The sequence below is a fragment of the Scylla paramamosain genome, chromosome 3 (assembly GCF_035594125.1).
Source record: "Scylla paramamosain isolate STU-SP2022 chromosome 3, ASM3559412v1, whole genome shotgun sequence".
NCBI classification, from domain to species: Eukaryota; Metazoa; Arthropoda; class Malacostraca; order Decapoda; family Portunidae; genus Scylla; species Scylla paramamosain.
Genome location: NC_087153.1, coordinates 8,820,277 through 8,845,952, shown reverse-complemented (window position 1 = coordinate 8,845,952; position 25,676 = coordinate 8,820,277). Strand labels below are relative to the sequence as shown.

At 35.0% G+C, this 25,676-nt stretch overlaps 2 protein-coding genes across 5 annotated transcripts in view; one reads left to right on the top strand and one right to left on the bottom strand.

The window, feature by feature from the left end:
- LOC135089953 (uncharacterized) overlaps positions 1-10,577 on the top strand; it is a 24,952-nt gene extending 14,375 nt beyond the window's left edge. For all 3 annotated transcript variants that reach the window (XM_063986157.1, XM_063986149.1, XM_063986143.1), the window contains exons 10-12: positions 627-729; positions 1,963-2,075; positions 9,029-10,577. In XM_063986157.1, the coding sequence (XP_063842227.1) occupies positions 627-729; positions 1,963-2,075; positions 9,029-10,176 (1,364 nt within the window). In that variant the 3' untranslated portion in view covers positions 10,177-10,577. The remainder of the gene's footprint in view (positions 1-626; positions 730-1,962; positions 2,076-9,028) is intronic.
- LOC135089976 (GRIP and coiled-coil domain-containing protein 1-like) lies at positions 2,079-25,676 on the bottom strand. 2 transcript variants are annotated; one of them, XM_063986168.1, is made up of 14 exons: positions 25,467-25,676; positions 23,334-23,451; positions 21,125-21,303; positions 19,006-19,164; positions 17,833-17,978; positions 16,921-17,086; positions 14,567-14,680; positions 14,228-14,392; positions 13,834-14,002; positions 13,532-13,637; positions 12,570-12,705; positions 10,798-10,992; positions 7,914-8,149; positions 2,079-6,909 (listed from the first exon to the last, which is right to left on the bottom strand). In XM_063986168.1, the coding sequence occupies exons 2-14, from the start codon at positions 23,410-23,412 to the stop codon at positions 6,675-6,677; spliced, it is 2,085 nt and encodes a 694-aa protein (XP_063842238.1). In that variant the 5' UTR covers positions 23,413-23,451; positions 25,467-25,676; the 3' UTR covers positions 2,079-6,674. The 2 variants fall into 2 exon arrangements, with proteins under 2 accessions (XP_063842238.1, XP_063842242.1); XM_063986172.1 differs by having other exon boundaries at positions 25,629-25,649.

Sequence of the window (25,676 nt, the reverse complement as noted above, 5' to 3'; positions counted from 1 at the left end):
TTATCATCCATTCTTCTCATACCACATATTTTTCAAGTAGCTCAAACTCAGAGAGAGAGAGAGAGAGAGAGAGAGAGAGAGAGAGAGAGAGAGAGAGAGAGAGAGAGAGAGAGAGAGAGCAAGTATTGGTCCTATCCTATTAGTTGTTTATATCAATTCATAGTAGTACAGTCTGAGTTGACAAATATTTTGACAGGTCAAATATTTTGACAGAGCAAAAACAGAGTCTTTGCTCTGACTCTATAGCAGATCAGGTTGTGATAGCAGGAATGAGTAGAGAGAAGCTGAGATATGTTCTCTTCATGTTTCCAAAAACACATGAAATATTGGACAACAGAATGTATTTGCTTTTGAATGGTGGGTTTGAAGTTGTGAAAACAAATTTGTAAGATATTCTAAAGTGTTTAACAATCATACCAGTAATGAGGTTCTCCATGTACCATTCTTTTACAGTCATACATTATTCTAGGAGTAGTGTAAGTTTTCTTTTGTGTTTTGTTAATCATTTTTTTGTGTTTTGTTAGAAAAATGTTGGTTTTTACAAAACTTGTAGTAGGGTTAAGGTAGCAGATTATTTTACAAGATTTAATGATGAATATGCTTCTGAATCAAATGCTTATTCGCAGGTGGGAAGGAATATGTTGTAGAGGTGTATGTAGTAGAGGCACCAGAGTTCTACATTGGCTGGGAATGGGAGACAAGAGTGGTAGAGCGCATGGCCACCTACAGGTAAGGTGTGAGCAATACTTTAGACTAGAGATAAATCTAAAGTAATTTAGTTTTACCAAGATCACAATTCATAAATGATGGAAGAAGTAAACAGTAAATTAGTTCAGGAGTATTAGTGTTATTTATCTGAAGGATTTTTGCCTAATAGTGGAGAAAAAGAATATGCATTTCATCTTGTAATACAAGTATGTATACTGCAGACTGGAGTTCATGAGAGGACACATGACTGAAAATCCTTTTTGTCATAATGCTGTGAAAAGATTATGTATGACTCAAGACATTACTTACATGAAATTACAAACAAGTGTTACATAGTTGTTTATAGCTTCATAAAGTCACTGAATTCTAAATATCCAAAGACCTGAATATTTGTGACCAGATGCAATGTACATTCAGGATTTCATTGTCAAACTTGAAGAATTTTAAAGTACCAGGATGGGTTTTCTGAAGAGATTGGAGTTGCCACAAACTTGTACAAAGGTTATAATGCCACAGCTGTTCACATCACTTATGCCATCCTTCCCACATATAAAAGTGTTGCTATCTTTCTTGCCTTCTACATTTACACACCTTAGACAATAACATCCAGATACGATGTCGTATTGTTGCATTGTTACTTAGGGATTCCTAACATGTTGCCAAACTTTTCTGCTGAAAATAAGTGCTTGGCATCATCAAAAGGATGGTAACCAATTGGTTTTCACCTGTTCCCATCAGTAAATGATCAGGCCTCCTTCTATGCACTGGCTCCCCACCATTCTGTCCTGTGTTTAGTTTGTTTTCCATTTACTTCTAGGTTAAGTTTTGTTATCATTCACTTCTCTGTTATTCTTCCTGATGCATACTCTGATTTGATAATGAAACCAAGTAATGTAAGTAACTAGAGAATAAAAATGTTGTGTATTAAAGATTCAAAATGTCTGTCTCCTTATTTCACTTACTTGGCTGATGCTGAATCATATTATGCCTTTGTCTGAGGTTCCGTCCAATATGGTGAGGGCTCAGCTGTTCAGTTGTTACTTAAACCAGCTCCAGTAATTGTTCACAAATGGAATCCTGCCAATGGTTTGAATAAAATGATCATCACCTATATGTAGGATGATTTTGTCATTGCCAAAAATAATAGAATGCACTATTCTTAGACATATCAGTGATTAATTAGGCTTCCACTTGCATGGTAATGGTTTTAAAGAATATTACTCTGGTATATGAAAAATATATGTTTTTTCCCAGGATAAATGGTCGCAAAGGATGGGGCCTTGCAGAGTGGGACTACCGTCATCATGGTGGTCGCCCTCGTGCATACAGTTTCACTGATCCTGCTTGGACAGCTGACCTTGTGAAAGGTTAGGTTTCTGCATGGGATTGTATAACTACATGTGTGTTGCTTGAAAGTATCGAAATGCAGTTTATTAATATTAGTGTGGTACTGGAGAGTAACATCTGCTACAGTCACCTATTTGCAGTTTATGTACTAAAATGTAGCTAAACGTGCATGAAGAAATAATAAAATAGTAGAATCAATTTGCATTTTTTTTACTCACATGGTCTTTACTGCTGTATTAATATTGAAATTTGCATGTCTTATACACTAAGATTTTGTTGCTTGTGCTCTGATGCTCATTAATGCTTTTATTCTAGTCTGCCATTCAAATATCAAATAACATATAATGACACAACAAAGTAGGCAGTTATCTGTTCAAATACTTGAAGAAGGAAGCAAGCAAAGCTGCATAATTTTTTACCCTTTTTAATGTCAAATATATATATAACATTTAAAATATTTTTGGACCTGGCATATTTAAATTTCATTTACATTATGTACATTTCTGAAACACCATCACAGAATATAGGAAGAGCATAGAGGTAACTAATTTATTATTGCATTCATTCAATCTTAAGATATATATGGTAAAAATCATATGAATAAACTTATGAAAAGAAAGAAAAAAAATATTAAAAGATACATAAATATCATTAAAAGATTCAAACAATTACAATGACTAATACATCACAACAAAACAACCTGCATGTCAAAATTAATGAGCTACATTATGGGAAGACACTTTCATCCACACCAAATCAATACATATTAAGAATTGATACATGTATGTGTTCACACCTTCATCCACATCAATCCATTTAGAGAAATCTGTCATATTATACATAGTTAAGCTTACCACAGAACTGGCTTCTCTCTTCATAAGTACCTGACGAAGCCATCTCTGGGTATGGGGAATTAGGCTGCTAGAATGTATATATGATTACTGTGGGATGACAAGGAATGAACTAAGTGTCATTCTTAATGCATGTTCTTACTTCTTATGAACATTTGTAGTACATGTTTTAGTGCATCCTCTCTTATTGTTCAGCAGGAGCCCTTAACAGAAACACATAGTAGTATTCCTGAAAGCTAATGATCCCAGTCAAATGTTCTTTTTCATATTGAATAGACTACTCAGGAGATTAATTAGAATAAAAATTCAAATTTTCTGTATGGAATTGTATAGAAATCCACAGAAATAATAGTGGTTTTCAATGAAATTTTGTCCATAACTTTAAGGTTCTACTATTTTTTTCTTTATTTGATTTCAATATAAAAAAAATAATCTTGTCTTATCTTATAGTCTCCAGTCTCTTTTGAATCACTCTTTGTGAACATGTGTATATATTGCTTGCAATTAACTTTGGTAAGTTGGATGGTGCATCATGTTTATAAGTCCTTTATTCTACCATACATGACAAAAACTGAATGCAGGCATGTTGGCCTTCATGTAAATGACTCTCACAGTCTTCTAGAATTAAAATGCACAAGCCCATACAGTAGGACATCATTAACATGTTCTCACATGCTTGTCAGACATTCCTTTGGTCTGGAAAGGGAACTTGTGTCTCTCTTCAGTACAATACTTTTTTCATGATAGACATATATTTTCTGTTGTCCTGAGGTCAGGACCATTTGCTACAAAGTCTTGGATATAATTAATTGTGCAGCCATTGAACCATTCCTTAATTCCTTAATTTTTAAGTGTAATGAGAGGTGAATCACAATTGTTTGAATTTCTGGGCTCTTGAATATATTGAGGATCATCCATCTTTGAAACATTTGTACCACAGTACTACAAAAAGTTTTGCTTTACCTTGCTGCACCAACTCCTTCAGGTATTTAATGAGTTTATGTCGTGAATTTCTTTGGAATATAAAGCACAATTTGATTGATAAAGATACTCTACTTTCCAAAATTAACCATATTTGCTGGAAAAATCACTGAATCAGCTAGTTCAATCTTATGAACCTATGATGTGTAGTCTGGGTTGTCTCCCTTTAATGAGCCATCGCAGCCTGATACATGAATGGATAGGGAAATGTGTACTACTGCAACATATATACGCTAAAAATCTCATATCAGAAAATACTGAAGAATCTGGTCCTTGAAAATCTCAAGCTCGCATCATCCACAGCATGATTTATGCACACCTGGGGCATCATTATTAGCTATAATTGTACTAATGAGAGAAATACATCATTGCTTTTTTGATATATAAATATTTGGAACAGTTTATTTAACTTTTGCTCTTGATCCTTAGCAGTGAATATTAACATTAATGAAGCCTATCACTTTTTTTTTTTTTATATGCAAGAAACTGGAGGTCTCTGAAATAGAGATCTTCAGATTAATCTGGGGTTTCCCATGACACAGAACACTTGCCTGAGAAAATTACAACCAAAAAAAATGAGCCATTGTGTACACTAAGTTTGAAAAAAAAGAAATAGGGAAAGCATATTGCCTCATCCATGTAAGATTGTGTGCAATAGAAGAACTGGGCATGGCTGAATATATTTCTAGAGGAAATGAAGTATACTTGTTCATAAATATAAAGCAAAATACAATAGACAGAGACACAGGGTAAGCAATTAATATGCCAACACTTGATTTACGGCTGATTATAAACTTAAGAAATTTCTTTGGAACAAACTAGTAATGTCTAAGCAGTTACCCAATCAGAGAAATTACCTGCATATTGATTTTTCTTTAGGTATGCATGAATTATCATAACTATTGCTTGTTCATTGGAAGCTGAACCAAGCAAGCTGTGTGAACTTAAGCAAGGCTGTAAGGTAAGAACTAATTAGCTGCTGCCATATATTTACTACTCCATGATTCTTCTTATTTCTATAATGTTTTACTGTGATGTAATTTGAGCATATCATCATATTTTATAGGTATTTAAAGGTAATAATTATCACAAAATTCAAGACTATCATAATAGATAAAGAGGTAATAAACAAATATGTCAGTGAATGCAGCATTAATATTACCATCAAGTACATGAGTTTGGCAGCATTACTATTGTTTTATTGCTAATTATTATTATGCAGTTTAAAAATAAACTCTGAGGAGGCAGTGTGTACCAGTGTGGTGGATGTATGGTGATGGTGCTGCCTAACTCTTGTGTATTTTGACACCAGTGTTGGCACTGTATTCACTGGTATATCTTGTTTATTAATTATTTATTTTTATGATAGCCTTTAATTTTGGAATTATTATTACCTTTCAGTATTTATGAAATAAGGTAAAATGCTGAAAGGAAAATCAGTGTAGTAAATACATATATGGCAGCAGCCAATCAGTGCTTGGCTAACAAACTAACTCAGGTTCAGACAGCTCAGTTCAGCTTCCAGTGAACATACAGTGTTAGTCTCTTGAAAAACAATTGTAGACAAAAGTAGTCCACTTGGTTGTAAAGTTAACATTACTGGAAAAAAAAATTAGGTTATTTGTTCTAAAATAATAATTTTTTTTTCTACTCATATTAACATTCAAGGATATTTGGTCAATTGTAGGTTCTTAAAGGAAGTTTGTTTTCCCACAATTAAATTTTGAAGATCAGTAGCTACATATGTAGGCTATATGCTTAATGAGGCAAATAAGAAATTGTTGTCTATAAAGTATTTAAATTTGAAAGAATTACAATTTTGAGTCTAATCTCATTACATAGCATAGATTTTATGTAGAGTTAAAATTACAAAGAAAGAGGCATTTTCTGATGTAAAACAAAAATTGTTCTATAGTACTTTCTTTGTGTGTGTGTGTGTGTGTGTGTGTATTTATATGACATTCTGGGTAGAAGGGTGCTGATGGTAATATAATGGGAATGATATTAAGAATGTACTCCTCTACCTTCTATCTTTCTAAAATGGAATGATGCCCAAATACTTGCATCATGAGAAGAGTTTTTCTTTAGGAATAAATATCAATGATAAAAAATGTTACATTCACCTTTACAAAAAGTGACCTTTGCACAAAGAGGATATAAAATCTTACCCCAAATGTTAGACTCCATTTGTTATTAAGGAATGCTTACTGCTTCCTGCTTATCCACAATGCACCATGAGTTGATATGCCTCTTTATAAAATATAAGTCACACTTACTTAAATGTTGCCTCTGTTGAGTAATTAATGCTTTATATGCCCTGATGCAGAATGGTGGTGATTATGATTTGTTATTATAAATATGGTAAATTTAAATGAGCAAAAAAAAAAAAAAAAAAAAACACTCAGTCCAAGACATTTTTCACACCTGATCTGGAGGCTCCATAGGACCATTGATACTGTGGCAGCAAGTTATATTTTATCTATTTTATCTTTAAATGTAATTCAGAAAAATAAAGGTAGTGTCATTCACAACAATATTAATCTTGTACTTACTGGAAGGAGAGTACAGTAATTTTAACACCGATGGATTACTATTACCAAAGCAGATCAAGTTCAGTAATGTTGATGAAGATTTAGCACATTTAGTTAACATGTAAACATATTTGAACATGAAATTTCTGTGTATAAAGTATCAAGCAGCATAAAATGAACCACATCATTTCCATAAATGGAAATGGATAGGACATTCATATGAAAAATATATTGTTTTACTATAAGGCACACATTCCTATGATTTAGGAACTGGCTTTACTGGTGTTGCATTCTTTGGTGCTGGCTGCCACCACCATAAGGCATTGTACTTCTTCACACTCTCAGTCTCTTTGTTTGTAAATTTAAGAATGGTTGCAATGGCGTTTAGCATTAACTGACGAGACTCAGCATCAGAACTCACCATGTACTGAAGAACTACATTCTTCAAATATTCTAAGTTTTCCCCTTCTCTGGAAACATTTCTTCGATGCCTGAAAGAGTAAAATACCTCTGGTTATGACAAATATCAAAGTTGGTGTTGGAAAGTGACAGATCAGAGTAGAAAGTGTCATGATGGTCTGGTTATGAAGAAAGAGAAAAGAAGAGTGACTGATGAAGACTGTGGACCAGATGTGAGATGTGCATGGCTAAGAGGAAGACCATGAATGGGACAGATGGATGGTAGAAAGAAAAGGTGGATGGGGGAGGTCGGTGGTGCATTATGTGACAGGTGCTAAGCCAGCAGTTATGCCACTTCAAATGCATCAGCATCTGATTTGAGGAGGTGATGAACTTTGTTAATCTCACACTGAATCCTTATATTTTATAAGTGGCACAACAATTCCCTCAAGTATTCCTTTAGTTTAATGCCTCTTTCTGATGCCTTGCTTCCTTTAAAGGGATGGTCATAGCAGAAAAGTTTCAATCTTTACATATCTAAAAACTTCATTCTTGCTTATTCGAAGCTTCCACCTGTATTAGCACTCCTTTCACACATATACTCTTTTACCTTATCCTTCCATCTTTCAAGTGGTCTGAAAAATTGGAATGTTATAAATGTGTACGGAAGTGAAATTTCCAAACACTTTCTATACATCTCTTCACTCTTCATCTCTTCAGTTTGGCCAGTTCATTCTTTTCACTCAATTTACTACTAAGCACTTCATGACATTTGCAAAAATGGCCATACCACATCTCTCATACACAGTTTTGCTGCTCTTGCCCTTCCATTTTGTCACTTGCATGCCTCTCTTACATAACTTAATTTCCTTAACATGCATTACCAATTGCTGCACCTTATTCCAGTTTTCTTCTAACTTCCTCACAAAATATGCATGAACATCAAAATATTCTCTTCCTTTGATGTCTTACCTCATCATCCTTAGACAACATTATGAATAGCTGAATAACCTGAATAAATAAACTTCACCACTTGTGGTTTTTGGCCACTGATGACTATTTCATTCCTCTGCTCTTTGTCACTTGGCACACTCACCTTTCAGCTTCCTCCTCTAAAGCCTCTATTGTGTCCTGCTGAGCTTGTTGTCGAACAATGGCTGCCATCTGCACTTCTCGCATTGTTGTCTCAAGCTGTCTCTTCTCTCTTCGTAGCTGAGAAATTTCTTGGTCTTTTCGAGCCAACTCTTCAAGGTGGTGCAGGAGGGGCCCTTCACTCCCACCACTCACCTGGGATAACAGAGCAGCTGTGGCCTCCAGGCTACCAAGTCCACTCTGAAACAAATAAACCACAGTTGAATAAATTGAATCTTCAAATCTTTTAATACAAATGAGTTAAAAAAAAGGAGCAAATAAACCATACTGAATTATAGCAGGATTGATCCCTTGAAGAATACAATTCTGATAATACATGAATAAATATTACTATATTTAAAGATGTTTTGTCACCATCATCCACTAATGCACTGTGGGTGGGTAAACCATTTAGTTATCAATAAAATAAGATTATTGTACTCAATTGCTTATAAGATGTGTAAGCTTGAAAATGGCTTTTTAAGATAACATAAGATATCACATAACTTTAAAGTTTCATATGTATTAAGTCTTAGGAAATTCCAGTGTTTTCCATTAAAAACTCTCAAGACAGCAAGGTCATCAGAGCTTTAAATAGGTCTGTCATTTAAACAGTTACTGCACCATAAATTAAAATCTTATGAGGAAAGTGTCTTACTTCAATGATCAGTGTTATATCTCACACATACTGGGCCTGGTGAAGGACCTCACTTTCAGTATAAGATTGACCACAGATTTGTTTAAAATGTTTCATATTCACATGGACTTGCCCAACCTTTTTTCTAGATGTATCAAAAACAGTAGTAAAAAAATATGTACTACTGATATATATTATTGTTATAGAAGATACTTGAGAATAAGTCTAGGAAGCAACTTTGTGGGAGGTATATGTAGTTCATCTTACATTCAGATTATGTGAAGCTATATGCAAAGAGATACCCTGTCATATTTTAAACTTTGATAACTTCTAAAAAAACAATATTTACTTGACACTACTTCCTATCAATAGTAAGTAGTTCTTGGTAAACTATAGTGTCAGCCTGATAATTAGCTTAACTAATACTTAATCACTTTTCTCAGATGCTGAAGAAGAGAAAATAACAGTGAAGTCAGATGATGATCCCCAGTGTGTGGTTCACTATCATGGACTTGTGGATGACAAAACTTCTCGAATCATTCTTTTGAGTGACAGAAGTTACAGCAAATTAATTGAATACAAGAACATCAGAGAAGAGTTGGGAGATGAAGCCTATCATGATCAGTGTGAGACTATACCATTGCCTGGCTATGATGCAAAGAAACATGGGTACCACAGACCTTGTTACATGAAATTTATCAAAATTAAGGTACAAAAGGAGAAAAATAAACAAGAAAATAATTCTGAAAGTGAGAGAGTAGTTAAAGATGAAAATAACTCTGAAAATGAAACCAAAATGAAAACTGAAAATTATATTGAAAATGAACCAAAAACTGCTGATATATACCATCTTGAAAATGAAAGCATCAATGATGAAAGTAACATTGAAAACAAAAGAAAATTTGAACGTGATGATAATATGGAATATAACAGCAAACACGAAAATGAAAATTGCTCAGAAAATCAAAATATACCTAGGGATGAACATTATTCTAAGGACAACAGCCCAGTGAATGATGTCTGTCACTCTGATTATGAAAGCAAAATGAATGGCAAAAAATACGAAGAAAATTACACTATTGCAAATGATGAGACTTTCTCTGAAAGCACAACTGATGAGAGATGTCACACTCAAATTCAGTGTAAATTAAATTACGAAAACTATTCTCAAAATCAAGGCAAAACAAAAGATGAAAATTATTCCAGTCTTGATGAAACCAAAGCTGCAATCTGTTCAGAAAATGAAAACACATCTTATAAAAAGAAACCTGAGAATTATTCTGAAAATGAAAATGATAAAACCAAATCAGGAAACTATCTTGAAAATGATCATGAAAACAATCCTGAATGCAATTCTGGAAGTGAAGGTGAAGACAGACATTATCCTGCCAGCGTATGTGCCAGCACACTTGAAACTTTCTGTGAAACTGAAAATAAACATGAAAATCAAACTAAAGCCAAGAATAAAGATTACTCTCAAAGACAAGACAAAACAAAAGCTGAAAATTACTCTGTGAAACATAGGTATTGTGAAGACCGAAATGGCATAAGGAAGAGACACAGAAGAACCTATATTAGTGAGGATAAGTAATAATCTCAATTATGTATGTAGAATATGAAAAATGGGTGTGCTGAAGTACAGAAAGTCATTTTAATTTTATTAGTGTCCTTTTTCTTCTTTAAGATTTAGTTGTTATTACTGTGTCTTACATAATATACCATGTTGTGAAGGCATAAAATTGAACTCTAGTGCAGACTGCAGCAGTAATGCATTTATATAAATAGTAAGCCATAAAAATGTAATCCATATTGCTTGGGAAACAGAATAAATAAAATCAACTACAAACTATACCTAGGAGCACCCTGTAGTTGAAAACATTATCTATTATTTTCACCTTCCTTCAGCTTTAATAGAAAGTTGATATTTCTAATAGATAATTTGCTTTCTCCACCCATACATGAAAAAAAAGAAAAAAGAAAAAAAAAAAAACATGTCTACTTCCACACAAAAAGACAAAAAGTGATGGAATCATAATATTGGAAAACAAAGCCATAATAAGCTAGGTGAAACCATACAGTTACTTGGCCATGTATGCTTCACTGTGCACTTAACCTTCAATCCATGGATGGAAACTGTGATACTGTAGTGGTAGATCTTATTATGAATTTTGTGGTTCTGCAGTTAGTGTGTGAATAAACTTTGCAAATATACCTGCGGTGGTGCTTTATTTTTCTTATGTAGCTCCTCAGTCAATCGTTGAATTTCCATATCTCGCTCACTTAATGTAGTAAGAGAGCGTTGCTGCTGCAGTGACAGCTGCTGCTCTAAAGCAGCCACTGTTGCTCGATTGTCAGTCTCCAGTCGTCGCAGCTGATTCTCATATGAAGCTTTCGAGGCAGCAGATTCCTAAAATCAGTAAAATGAAACCTTAAGAATTTTAACAAATATATGGATACTGAATCTGTACCTCTAAGAACATAAGAAACAAGGGAAGCTGCAAGAAGCCACCAGGCTTACACATGGCAGTCCTTGTATGAAATGTACCTACCTATTTCCACCTATCATTCCCATCCATAAATCTGTCTAATCTTCTCTTAAAGCTCCCCAATGTCTTAGCACTAACAACTTGATTAATGAGTCTGTTCCATTCATCTACCACTCTATTTGAGAACCAATTTCTTTCAATCTCTTTCTTAAACCTAAATTTTTCAAGCTCAAACCTGTTATTTCTTGTTATGTCCTTGTTGCTGATTCTAAGAATTTTGTTTACATCCCCCTTGTTATAACCCTTATACCACTTAAAGAATTCTATCAGGTCCCCTCTTAACATATCTCTCTCGAAAGAATGCAAATTTAACAGTTTCAATCTTGCCTCATAAGGAATACTCATCCCCTGTATCCTTTTTGTCATTCTCCTTTGCACTGATTCTAATAGACCTATATCCTTCCTGTAATGTGGGGACCAGAACTGCACAGCATAGTCTAGGTGAGGTCTGACCAGTGCCAAGTAAAACTTTAGTATTATTTTGGGCCTTCTACTTTTAACACTCCTAAAAATTAATCCTAATACCCTATTTGCCCTGTTTCTGGCCTATATGCATTGCTTTCCTAGACAGAATTCAGATCTAATCATAACTCCTAAATCTTTTTCATACCCTGAACCTACCAGAGTTTAATTTTTATTGTGTACCTACTGTGTGGGTTTCTTCTACCTATGCTAAGTACTTTGCATTTGTTGATATTAAACTGCATTTGCCATCTGTATGTCCATTTGTTCATCCTATCTAAGTCTGCCTGCAACTCCTGATTTTCTTTATGAAGAACCATTTGCATAAATATAAGAACATAAGGAGTGTAGAATGGTAGACAACCAACACAAGGTAGCTCCTGAGCATCTGAGACTTACTATAGGTCATCATCATCATTCATTGGCTTATTCAATCTCCTCTTGAGGCTATTTAATGTAAACTATCATGTTCTTGTCATGCTTGTTTTATCTATTTATGACTATTTGTGAACTCATCTTTTGCACATCTTAAATTTGATTTTGTCTAGCAAAGGTGAGGTGTTGAAAGGATACAATGGGATTGAACATATGCTGTTGATATTCTGATATTTTTGTGTCTACTGCATGATGTATATTCTTAAGAACCCCATAGTGATGGCTACAACATAAAAGTCTGTTTATTTCAGTCTTTGTATTTTCTTCTTTCCTGCATGCTCTAACACAGAGATGGTCAACTGTTTCACAAGCAGGCCACTCCATGAATGGTGGTAAGGTTCGGGAGATACATTTTCAAAGTAAAGTAAAAGGTGATCTCTCAAGATGTAGTTTGTTATACACATGTATTAAGAATATAGAGTTTTGGCCAACAGGTCTGAGGATTGTTTTACTGCTATGGCTTGATCCAGCAAACTCTTATAATACTTTCAGGTACTTCTTATATTGAATACCCTGCTATCTTTTTGGGCTATAATCTTACCTTTCGTAAAGAGGCCACCTGCTGGGTGTGAGAATCAGCTGCTAGTTGAGCTGCTGATGCAAGGCTGCGTACCTTCTGTCGTAAATCTTCAATTTGTTTTCCACACTCCCCTTTACAGACAGTTTCTTTAGCAGCTCTGAAATTACATTTCCTTAAAGATTTGCATACTGTTAAATTATTAAAACAATGGGCAAAAATTTATATAAAAAAAAAAAATTAAAACAGATATAAGCAATAAAAAAACTAAGAGAAATGTTTGCAGGTAAAAAGAATACAGACTGGCTATACTTTTCCCCTTTCTGCACTTGTCAAGATGACAATGATAATCTACACCACAGACAATAAATGGGAATGGCTCCTGGCCAATGAACTCAGGAAGAGATCAAGCTATTTATATGTGAAGGATTAATTCTTGCAAATTGAGTGATATACTGCATGGACCCCTGATAATGGTATGGGAAAAATAGTATAGGGTAAGGTTACATCATATTTTGTTGAGGGAAGTGGGCAATCATGCTATTGAAGTGATCTTAGAAAGTATGATGAATCCATATTTGTGCAACTATGTCCTCAGTTTTGGAAAGAACAGCAGAAGAGTTTATTCCAGTAACTAAATAGTTGGACAGAAGATCCTTCATAGCATAAACATTTATTTCATTGGGTTCCATTTTTAACATAAGGTCACCTATAATTCTTCTTTTACATTATAAGTATCCATTAAAAAAAAAAAAAAAAAAAAAAAAGATCTTCCATAAAAGGGCCACCAGGTGAGAAAGAGTCCCAACATTCTAAACAGAAAGATAGTTAGTAACTCAGGGTCTGGATGGAGGAATAGATATAAGGATGAAATTCAGAATTAATTCGAAGAGCAGGTGGTAGTAGTATGTATTTGCATGTTTTTTATCTTTGTCTCAGGATGCCACTCTGGAATATAGATAACAACTTATATACTTGAAACTTACTTTGATTGTTGCTTGGAGGATATCTTATAATTTTCAAATTCTTCTCTCAGTTGATCATATTCCTGCTGGCATCGAACATGGATGTTTTCCCCTCCATTCAGCAAGCCTGTAAAATTCATCATTACTAGCTGCTTGAAAATTATAGATCTGTTACAAACATATGAAATACATTATTTATGTATACTTTTAATTTACAGCATCCAATTGTTTTCTGAGGTGCTCAAAATAAGCAATGATCAGCATAATAAGTATTTATGCATTTGTGACAGAAATAAATATTACTGCATAGAAAATGTTCTTACTTTCCACATCCACTGGGTTTTGGGCATGAAGGTTGGCAGTGATGAGCTGGTCTCTCAGTTTAGTGATGTGCTGGCAAAGCGTCGCGATGTCTGCTTCACTGTTGTCAGTGTCAGGCTCCAGCCGTGATAAGAGAAAAGTGTTTTCTTGGGCCAGTTCAGATACTTTGTCCTGAAAATAATAACTATTACAGTATTTTATTTTGTATTGGTCATTGCTGTTGTGAAGGGGGATGTTCCACATAAACTTCAAGTAGTGTGTGTCACCGCAATGCAAGGTTGGCATTCGCTGACTGTATAAGGACTCTTTTTCAAAACTTGTTGGTTTTTTGTGAAATACAGCAAATTTCTACTTTACCATGAGGATGAATATGAATCATGATACATTAATTCTAACTTTTAATTTCTGTATGGTGAGAAGGTCTTCTTGTCTAGTCCGATCATAAGATGCCACTGTGAGAGAGAGATCGGCCAGGCATGCTTCCAGTGATACCACTCGCTCTTCATGTGATTTTGCCAAATCCCTTGCTGACTCTTCTACTGCAGAAACACGGGTCCTCTCCTAGTTAATAAAAGCATAAATTTATAAATGATGTAAAATATGATGAACAAATTTCTAAAAAAGTATGCATGTAACTGCAACTTCTATTATAAAGTGCATAGATGACTTTTACTAAGTTCTTAAAATATGTGGATGAATTAAGAAAATTTCTGGAGATGTTGTAGAACACTTTACCCGCTGCAAGGCCTGGGTGTGCTGAGTGCGCAACTCCTCCATCTGGCTCTGGATTTTTCGTAATAATGGAGGTTCCTGTGCCTGCTGTTCAGCTTTCTTCAATCGAGACTTTACCTAAAAATATTGAAACATTGCATAAATGTACTGTACTCTATCTTCTAGTTGCCAAAAGACTGTGAAAATATACAACAAGAAAGATTTTCAACTTCTCTTGTATTTTAGTTGCAGAGCACCCAAAAATCCATGACTACACTTCACAGAATTCAAAACTGCACTCTCTAGACAAAAGAAAAAATAATGTTCAATAATAATAATACCCTAAATTTCATCACCAGTTCAATGTTCTTGCCAATGGTGAGAAATATCATAAAAAAATTGGTGCTATTGCTTTGTAGATTTCTCAAATTATCGGCACATACTATATTATGATGAATATACAAAAAGGAACATGAATAATATAGTGCCCAACAAAAAGATTGTTGCCTAAGTCCTAAATAAACCTTGTCATGTATGACAGCCATATATTTCCTGAATGATTCCAGTAATGAATGTTTGGCTATCATGTCCTGGCAGCAGGATAAGATCCAGATGGTCTGGGTGCACCCAAGGCAAGCACAGGGATGAGATGCACCATAGTTTATTTTTAGGTCATTTACTTCTCTTTATTCACTAACAAGTTATCTAATTAAATCCTACTAAGCCTAATAATGAAAAGAATGCTTTACATCTTAGCCTTGTTTGTGTCATGCTTCTTTGCCTATTGGCACATTTCTCAGCATACTTCAGGAAACCTATAGCCCACTAATATACTTAAAGTAGTAACAGGAAAAATCCTCTTAAAGGTAATTATCTGTGTCAAAAAAATAAAATAAAATAAAATAAAATAAAATAAAATAAAACAAAATAAAACAAATAAATAAATAAATAAATAAGTAAAATAAATAAATAATATAGAGAGAAAGAAAAATAAATCTAAAAACAAAACAAACAAAAATAATTAAGTAAAATAAATGAAAATAAATGAATGAATAAATAAATGAATAAAATAAATAAATAAATAAATACAAAATTTATTGAGAGAGAGAGAGAGAGAGAGAGAGAGAGAGAGAGAGAGAGAGAGAGAGAGAGAGAGAGAGAGAGAGAGAGAGAGAGAGAGAGAGAGAGAGAGAGAGAGAGAGAGAGAGAGAGAGAGAGAGAGAGAGAGAGAGAGAGAGAGAGAGAGAGAGAGAGAGAGGAATTTATCTTCATTGAGGGAGCCACGCTGAAGCCAGGGCTATGGGCTTCATAAGTTACATCCATGGTGAGAGAGGATTTTAAAGAAGTTGAAGAGAACCACCATCTGCAATGTGTAGAGAAGCTTCCTCCATTTAGATTCTTGATAATATAGAACTGGGTATATACAGTGGAACCTCGGTTTTCGTGCTTAATCCCTTCAAAAAAAGTCTGATGAAAACCAAATATATGAAAATTGAAGCAATATTTCCCATAAGAAATAATGTAAATCCACTTAATCCATTCCAGACACAGAAAAATGTAAACAAAAAAATAACTATAACTATAGTTTTACATACTATGACTAAAGTTTTACATACAGAAAACAAAGAGAAATAAATATAAATGATTAATGAAATGGATAAATGAACATTTAACATCACCTTTCCCTTTATTGAAGACTCTTGTTGGCATATGAAACTGATTGTTGGTACAAACTTCCTGTACATCCTGGCGAGATCAGCTACGCCTATGCACTTTCATATTTTGCTATGAGTTCCTTCTTGAATTCAACTGTTTTTCTCACCTTCTTTTATCAAAGGACTAGCACTTGGAACTTTCTTTGGCCCCATGGTGGTTTATTTAGTAGTCACACTCAATACACAAGCACAAAAAGCAATGGATTATTATGAAATGTTTCAGATGAATGTGCAGGGTAATGCTCACTCAACAAGAAACAGAGAAACAAAGCAGATTGAGTTCAGAATGCATGGGATGCTTTGTGTGGGCACTTGATTCTAGGAAATGAGTGGCTGAGTCATGTGGGCAGGTGGACGAATTTGATACGGACAATTTTTAACTGTATGAAAACCAAGTGGATGAATGAAAACTGGGAGAAAATTTTGACAAAAAAAGTTGTTGAGAGCTGAATTGTACAAAAACTAGGGCATACAAAAACTGAGGTTTGAAGGTATATATATGCCAGATAACAGCACAGGTCATCACAAATTTATAATGAATACTCATTTCAGTCAAATATGACCTACATATCATTGCCCTCCACAATGTCAGTAAGTTTGTTAGCTCATGCAGTCTTTAGTTTGTAAAAGGGGGAAAAATAGTCATCAACTATATTACGTTACCTGGTCTAATTCATTTTGGAGACCACTAATCTTCTTCTCATAATGTTCAGGAGGGTGTGTATTAGCAGGAGCTGAGCAACGCTGTAACTGTTGCTGGGTTTCATCCAAGATTGCTTCCGTGCGTTCCTTCAGACTCCGCTCCACAGAAAGTTTACTTTCAAGTTCCCTGTCCACAAAGAAAATTTCTTCTGTTTAAACATAATGTACTATATGTTGTTTAAGTCAAGATAATTCTGACCTACAGGTTAAAGCTAAAGTAAGGAAAAAATTATATTGTATTGCCAATAAAGATGACATAAAAAGGCTAGATGCCAAGTCAATTAGCTCTCAAGATGACTTCATAGTTGATCTTTAATTAAATTAATCTGCTGGGAGGAAGGAAATCAAAAGACAAACTAATTGTAAGTTAATAGAAAAGGAATGGAGGAATAAAGGTACTGATTCATATGTATAAGAAAGATGGAAAGAATATCAATATTTTTTTTTATAGCAAAATGATGTGAATGGTAAAACACAAGTCAGCAAACTTAGAATATCAAAATAGTATAAAAAGCAAATAAAACAATACTGGTAGTGTGTAAGAAAAAAAACAAAAAAACAACCTCACTGAAATACAATTAAATAAGAGAGTGAAACTGATGGAATATGTGGTCTTTCCTTATGCTGTATGACTGATTTTCTCGTGTTCAAAAAAACACGATCTATGCATGGACTGACAGTGTCCTTGAAGAATTGATATCTGGGAGTGGGGCAATGAAATATCTCAGACTATATCGAGACTGATGTTGGAGATGAGGTGTGAAATTTCAGTTAAATGGAATAAAAAAGAGGGTTAATACAGAGGAAGGAATAAAAAAAATAAACCTGTTATCAACTACAATTACCTGCATTACTTAATATTTAATAATTTACCTTAACATGACAGCTGAATTCTGAGAGTCCTGATCTCGCTCATGTTGAGAAATTATCAGTCTACTTCGGAGATCTTTTATCTTATCTTCATAGCTTGATTCACAGGAATTCTTGGCATTCTCAGCTTCTTGTAGACTTTTCTCCAGCTTCAAGTAAAAGAAGCATATTTAATAGCTCTTAAGAAAGATTGCATAGGGAAGGCACTATGTAATTTCACTCACTAACATGCTTAATGGAGCTGACATCTGAAGCTTTACTATTAATGCCAACAGAAAATAGACATATAACAAGTATGAATTTATAAGTTTGGTTCCTTACACACTTAAATATGAATGTATATATGGTGCTGAGAGAGAGAGAGAGAGAGAGAGAGAGAGAGAGAGAGAGAGAGAGAGAGAGAGAGAGAGAGAGAGAGAGAGAGAGAGAGAGAGGAGAGAGAGAGAGAGAGAGAGAGGAGAGAGAGAGAGAGAGAGAGAGAGAGAGAGAGGAGAGAGAGAGAGAGAGAGAGAGAGGAGAGAGAGAGAGAGAGAGAGGAGGAGAGAGAGAGAGAGAGAGAGGAGAGAGAGAGAGAGAGAGAGAGAGGAGAGAGAGAGGAGAGAGGAGAGGAGAGAGAGAGAGAGGAGAGAGAGAGGAGAGAGAGAGAGAGAGAGAGAAGAGAGAGAGAGAGAGAGAATATCAATTGGGCCTTTGTCATCTTGACTAAACTGGTAATGTGTTGGACTAACATGCTTATTGTGTGCCTGAACAGAAGTTCAATCTCTGTTAACATGCTTCCTCATGGCCAATTCCTCCTACATTTCAGATCAATTCCTCAAGGTTTCTATGATGCTCTAAAGAAGGGAGGATATGACACTAGTGGAAGCTGTGAAGATCCAAAAGCAGGAACCACCTCAAGAACTCCAAAAGGGAGGAACTTGGCCATGTTCTAACAAAATTAGTCTCATAGAAGAAACAGGGATCCCAGATAAATGTGAGAAACAGGATGAGAAGATGTTTTGATAAGAGGAAAAAACAAACACCAGAGTACCAGAGTTGATCTAGGTAGTATGGAAAGCTGTGTAGTGACATGACAGTTAAGGCCAAACAATATTTATTTTGCTCTTGTTGATCATATTGACCCAATTGTATGATAATGATGGTGGTGGTGGTGGCTAAAGACACTCATGGAAATACCTTCTCTTTCTCAGCCAGGAGTCTCTTCTTGTCATTTTGAAAGGAAGTTTCAACTCGTTTTTTCTCAGAGGACAGAGTGTTCAGAGCAGAGGTTAAGGCAGCTACTTTCTTCTTCAAATCCTCAGAATCTTCTGATGTATTTCCTCCTGTGATGCTATCCTGATGGAAAGGAAAACAATAACACAAGCATCAGAGAAAAGGCATTGCTAAAAAATATGATGATCAAAGTCTCAAGTAAGATCAAGCAAAATTGGAATGTGCCTATATTTACTTAGCTGTATTTTGCCTGCTTGAATTTTATTGGTCCTGGGGTACACTTATATAGTCCCATCATACCTGTACTTATCTTACATTTATTTCAATTGGTGCACACTCTTTGTCACTATGTACCACCTTCTTATTACGTTTATTCCAATCTTATGTATTTCTATGGAGATGCTATTTTCATTACATTACTCAGGTATTTCCTTTTTTTCTAGATTTTCTTGTGTCCCTTAAAAATAGTCTCTTCTTATTTGTTTCTTTCCATCCTGCTTAGTAATTTGTAAATACTGTAGTTATGAAACCTCTTTCTCTTTACTCCAGAGTGCCAAGTCTATTTTCTTAACTTTTCCTCAAAGTTAATTCTTTTGTGTCTGTGTGTGTGTGTGTGTGTGTGTGTGTGTGTGTGTGTGTGTGTGTGTGTGTGTGTGTGTGTGTGTGTGTGTGTGTGTGTGTGTGTGTGTGTGTGTGTGTGTGTGTGTGTGTGTGTGTGTGTGTGTGTGTGTAAAAAGAGTGAAAGGATGCCTGGATCAAAAAGAAAGTGTTATGCCACCCATCCTACCATGAGATTCTGTGACATGAACAAGTCATACATTAGGAATTATCACTTAAATCATTGCTAATATTGTCCTATGCCAAAGGATGGTATTAAGCAAAGCTGGGCACTTCCACAAGCACTTCTGCAAACCTCAAACTCTGCAATTGCAAAAGGTCATTATTGTTTACAGATTTGCATTTCCTGCAAAATCCCAGCAAATTTACAGATTTGTGTTTGCAGAAGTACTTCTGCAAACATAAATGTACCTGCAAACCACATGGTAAAGCAAGCACAAGCTTGTTTTGGGTTGCCAAAACTTGCCCTATCTGAATGATCAAGTTGGTAACTAGAAGCCTTTAGCTCAGGCCTAGTGTTGCCAACTTAGCACTTTTGGTGCTCAATCTAGTGATTTTTATAATAATCTAGTGCCAAACATTTATGTTTCTTATTCTAAAACTAGCGCCCTTTTTTGTTCCATTTAGTGCCATATTTCAAAATGTTCACCTATAATTTAGTGCGCTTTTTTCCTTATGCTAGTGCCTTGCTGTTGGAGGAGGCCTAAATTAAGCAAGTTTCAACACAGGGCAGGGCAGTTGGGGATTCGAAATCTGGGCCCACCAGGTGTTAAGTGGTCCCAGGTTCAAATCCATGACTGCCCTGTGATAATAATATTAAAAATCAATGTCTATCTATCTATCTATCTATCTATCTATATACCTTAATTTTTTCCACCGTGCAGGTGGGTAGCCCAGGCAGAGCACAACCTAGGTAACATAACATTAAAATAACATTAAAATAACACTAAAAATGGTAATGATAACATTAAAATAAAGTTAATCAACACATTTATTTATTTAGCTATATAATAATTGATTGACCTACCCTTTTAAGTTGTTTTAACTATTTTTTAATGCTTTTGTCATAAAAAGAGAAGGATATTAAGGAATGGTTTTCAGGTTGTGGATGTGTGGTTGCGGAAAAGTAAATGTCAGAGAGGTCTACGGATTTGTGGTTGTGGAAGGTAGGTTGTAAGTTTGCGGATTTGTGGTTAGTGGAAGTGATTTTTGGTTTGCAATGCCCAGCATTGGTATTAAGTAAAAACTCTGTGATGAATTTCTCCAGGTAATATATAGCTGCTAATTGAAGTTTAAATTTTCTCAGAAAGGGGCCTCTTATTATGCCCAGCAAGTGAATTAAAACAAAAGGAATGATGCTTTACACACTTATAACCAATGTTCTACTACAACCTGATATCAGTCTTTCAGGAGGAGGATAATAGTGCTTTTAGTACACCACACCACAACTTTACTGAGACAGTACCTTTGATTCTGTGGGTGGAGAGGCTTCTCCCTCAGTGTTCTCTTCAGAAGGCTGTCCTTCTGGTAGTTCCACACTTCCACCACTGTCTTGTTTAGTTTTTGAAGTTTCTGCTAAGGCAGATAAGCTGGCTTCAAGGGCTTCTTTCTCTTTCAGGAGCCCTTTGTAAGCACGAACAACATCTGGGGATTGATATAAGCTTGTAATCACTACACAACATAGATCATGATTTTTAATCAGAAAAGCTACTTGTAAAATTTAAATACAGTTAAGAAAACAATTAAGATGACTTTTAAACAAAATATATAAAGTCATAGTACTGGAAAAAAAGACATGAGCATCTTGCATGTCATCTTGCATCTTCCAATGCCACACGGGAACCAGGGTAGGAAGAGGGAGAGTGTTTTCCTTCCTCTCCCTCCATTCCTCCCTCCCCACCCACCCACCAAGGCTTTAATTGTGGTGAACTTTCGAGTAGAGATTTGAACATCCAACTGAAGTACAGTGCAACATTGGTTACCGAACGTCTCCCTTTTCGAACAACTCAGTTTTTGAACAAAAATTTTAACTCATAATTGCTTTGGTTGCCATATCATAATTCAGTTTTTGAATAAAATTCATTGATTTCAAATACTACAAGACATAGCAAAAGGTGTCATTATTACTAATTTATAGTTTATATAAATATTATCTTTGTTTTTATATATTTGGAGAAGAGACACAGAGGGTAAGACAGTAATTCAGTCTTTGAAATAAGTTAAATGTGATCCCGTTTAAGAACCTCAACGTAAACAAACAAGGTTGGCCACTCGGGATATATAGGATCCTGTGGCTCTCTGTATGACCACAACGCCACCATACAGCACAACTGCATTTTCCCAGTAGCTTTTTCCAGCAGCAAGATGTCTAAGTGTTATGATCACCTTCATTTTGGCAGTGAGTGGGTTGCTCCTCTCTGTGTTACTCTATAAGGCTTCCCGCACTTGATCAGTGACAAAGAGAATGGCTGCATGGTCTAAACAATGTCTTTTGATGAGCTCTATGTTACTAAGTTCATTCAATACATTCTTTCTGGATAGAAAATTTCTAAACTGGAGATGTTGTCGAGCAGCCATCTTAGCAATGGGAGCATCAGTCATTGCTCACTAAGGCATGGCGGATGGTTGTTTGAAAATGGATTAATCTATTTTACATTGATTCCTATATGGAAAATAGCTTCAGTTTTTTTAACATTTCAGATTTCTAATGGCATTCAAGAACAAATTAAGTTTGAAAACTGAGGTTCCACTGTATTATCCTTCTGAATATTTGTGTTGATATTTTTTGTTATCAAAGACTTTTAAAAAAATGTGAATTTGAGGAGCTGGAAATTGCATATTTAGCAAATGGCAGAAAAATAGTAAATGGTATACTTAAATATTATTATTAATCATCGACTGGGACTCACAAGGAGGGAGGGATGGCCAGAGGGAGAGGGAAGAAAATATCCATCACTCCCTATCCTGCTTCCTGCATGACATTGGAAGATGCAAGGTGATATGCAAGATACTCATGGAAATCTTTTTTTTTTTTGATAACTTTTCATGCAAAGTCTGAAAGCACCATCATATCCAGTATTTTTATGTCCAAGAAGACATGTTTTATTTTAAGCATAACTTCATAATGGTTAGACATGATGTATATAGGCGAAGTGGTATATAAATCATAAAATCTTATTCCTTAACTTATTCTTGCTATAATTACTTTGTCTTTCACCATATCAAGGTTGATATGGCAGCAGGGCTGCCAACCAAACACAGATATCTTGCTGAGATTCTTTTTCTGAACACACTGTAGTGAAGGATAAGTACCTTGTACTGCTGTTGCAATACCTGATGACTCCTGAGTGCTGAAAACTGTTTACATTGAGGTTTCTCAACAGGATCACATTTACCGTATTTCAAAGATTGAATTCCTGCCCTACACTCTATCTCTCCTCCAAATATATAAAAATGAAGTAAATATTTATAGAAACTATAAATTAGTAATAAAAGGCAGCTTTTGGTATGTCTTTTAATATTTGAAATCAAGTAACTTTGTTCTAGAACTGAATTATGGTACCACACCAAAGTAATAATTAGTTCTAAATTTTGTTTGAAAACCAATTTATTAAAAAAGGCTCCACTATACCATAGACTGCAAATTTTCAATTCATACAATGTTACTGACAAACCTTTTAATTTTGTTTCATATTTTGCAATTTGATCCTTTTGTCTCTCCACTGTTGCCAGTAAGTCCCTCTTGCTGGCCATGGTGTTCAATATCAAGCATCAGTTCAGCTGTCAAATATCCTGAAATTAACAAACATCATTCAGTGTGTAATGACATTCAAAGTATATCATCAATGGCAGTTATTTACTGGGACTGTAAAGTTTAGTAGTTTCTTCACAGACAGAGGAAAAATTTGCTTCACTTATTTCAATTAATGTTACCATGCAGAAATACCTATGTACATACATGTTGTACAGATGGTGAGATTATTTGTATTTCAATCTCAATAATGTACTCTACAAATTATTTACATTACCTATATAGTTTTGATAGTATTGCACACTTGTGTTTAATGCCAGTTACTCTTAAATTACATGCAGTCCTATTGTAGAGATTTTTCAAATTTTCTGCAGAAAATTGCTGTTTCCATCTCATCTACCTAAAAAGTCTGATTTCTGTTAATTCCTCATGAACACTGAGGAAAAAGAGTGAGGCATAACTTGGAAATATGATTTTTGTGAGACTTTTTTCTTCATCAAAATGAAGAAAGTTGATCAACTCACTACTAAATCACACACACACACACACACATATATATATATATATATATATATATATATATATATATATATATATATATATATATATATATATATATATATATATATATATATATATATATATATATATATATATATATATATATATATATATATATATATATATATATATATATATATATATATATATATATGCACACACACACACACACACGCACACCGCGTAGTGTAGTGGTTAGCATGCTCGGCTCACAACCAAGAAGGCCTGGGTTCAAATCCCGGGTGCAGCAAGGCAAATGGGGAAGCCTCTTAATGTGTAGCCCCTGTTCACCTAGCAGCAAGTAGGTAGGAGATGTAACCCGAGGTGATGTGACCTCGCTGTCCCGGTGTATGGTGTGTAAGTGGTCTCAGTCCTACCCAAAGATCGGTCACTATGAGCTCTGAGCTTTTTCCATAGGGTGGTTGGGTGACCAGCAGACAACTGTGGGTGAATCACACACACACACAAAAAAAAAAAAAAAAAAAAAAAAAATCCACATGGGAGCATGAACTTTTGACTGAATAAAGCTAGAACATGACCTCTGAATTCTACATATTAGCTGAAATTAAACAAAACATGATTGAAAAAATTCTTTTGAGTCATGAACCAATTTTTTCCTGTTGTAAAAGATTGGTACTATTCTAATATCTGCATAAAATAATGAAAGATTACCACAGCTTATTTAAGGAGATCCAGCAGTATGGAGGTTATCACATAAGGTTATCTCAGACTATAACCTGTATGGTATAACCCTAGATTTATATAAAACTTACAAACTTAGGAACTTTATGTAACAGCCTCCTGGATGGGAGGCTGCATCCCCCGAGTAGATTGAAGTGATCTTTGGAAAATTTTTTTTTTTAAACCAGTCTTAGAATCCATGATAAGAAAAAAAAGAAAAAAAATCTATTCTCATGTACTATATTAAAAATAATTGGAAATGCCTTATATTATTCCTGTGGAACCCCTTCTAAGTTCCAAGCCTTGCAAATTGAACTACCTTCCATGCTTGAGTCTTGACCAAGTAACAGTGAAGTGCGTTTAAGGTATTCTTAAAAACAAAGCATAGCCAAAGATTTTAGCCTCCTAGCTGGAGGCTCATGTCCCCAACAGGATCCCACCAAGTAAATTTCCTGCTAAAATAGGATAGGCACGATAAGTTTTTTTTTTTTTTTTTTCAATATTTTCAGTACCACTCACTGACATCAAAATACATAAGTATGGTGTATTTTTTTTTTTATAATAGAGTCCATTGCTAATTGAAAACACCAAAATGTCAAAATTCTTAAGGAACTACATTAGAATGACAATTCTTTCCAACAGTAAATATGTAGTATAATAAATATTGGTTAACAGTCTTAGTTTTGAGAATTACCATGAATAACAACACCTGATGAGGATAGTTCACATATCCTTCATAACATCCCCAGCCGTCATACGTGTCACCTCCCGCTCCCCACTCAAGGCCTGGCCAACCTTGGACTTCCCCACTCACCTCACAGGAGCCCTGCAATACTGGCTACACCTGCAGTATGTCTCCATCCAGCACGTTCTTCAGCGCGAGGGGGGAAATGCAGATAGGTTCAATAATAATCAAAACCACATCGCGTACCACACACGGGGCAGGACGAGCGCAGCTGTCAGTGGCAATGTTTACCTGTCGTCAGCTGCCAGCACACCTTCGCGCCGTGCAGCTGTTCGCCTT

Bases quoted from the DNA above. Each gene is read 5' to 3' on its own strand.
- LOC135089976 (XM_063986168.1), bottom strand. From the start codon at position 23,412: ATGGCCAGCAAGAGGGACTTACTGGCAACAGTGGAGAGACAAAAGGAT. The intron at 14,393-14,566 runs GTAAAGTGTTCT...TTTATTAACTAG, and splicing joins ACACCCAGGCCTTGCAGCGG to GAGAGGACCCGTGTTTCTGC. The intron at 10,993-12,569 runs GTAAGATTATAG...TACTGATTTTAG, and splicing joins AGGTGGCCTCTTTACGAAAG to GAATCTGCTGCCTCGAAAGC.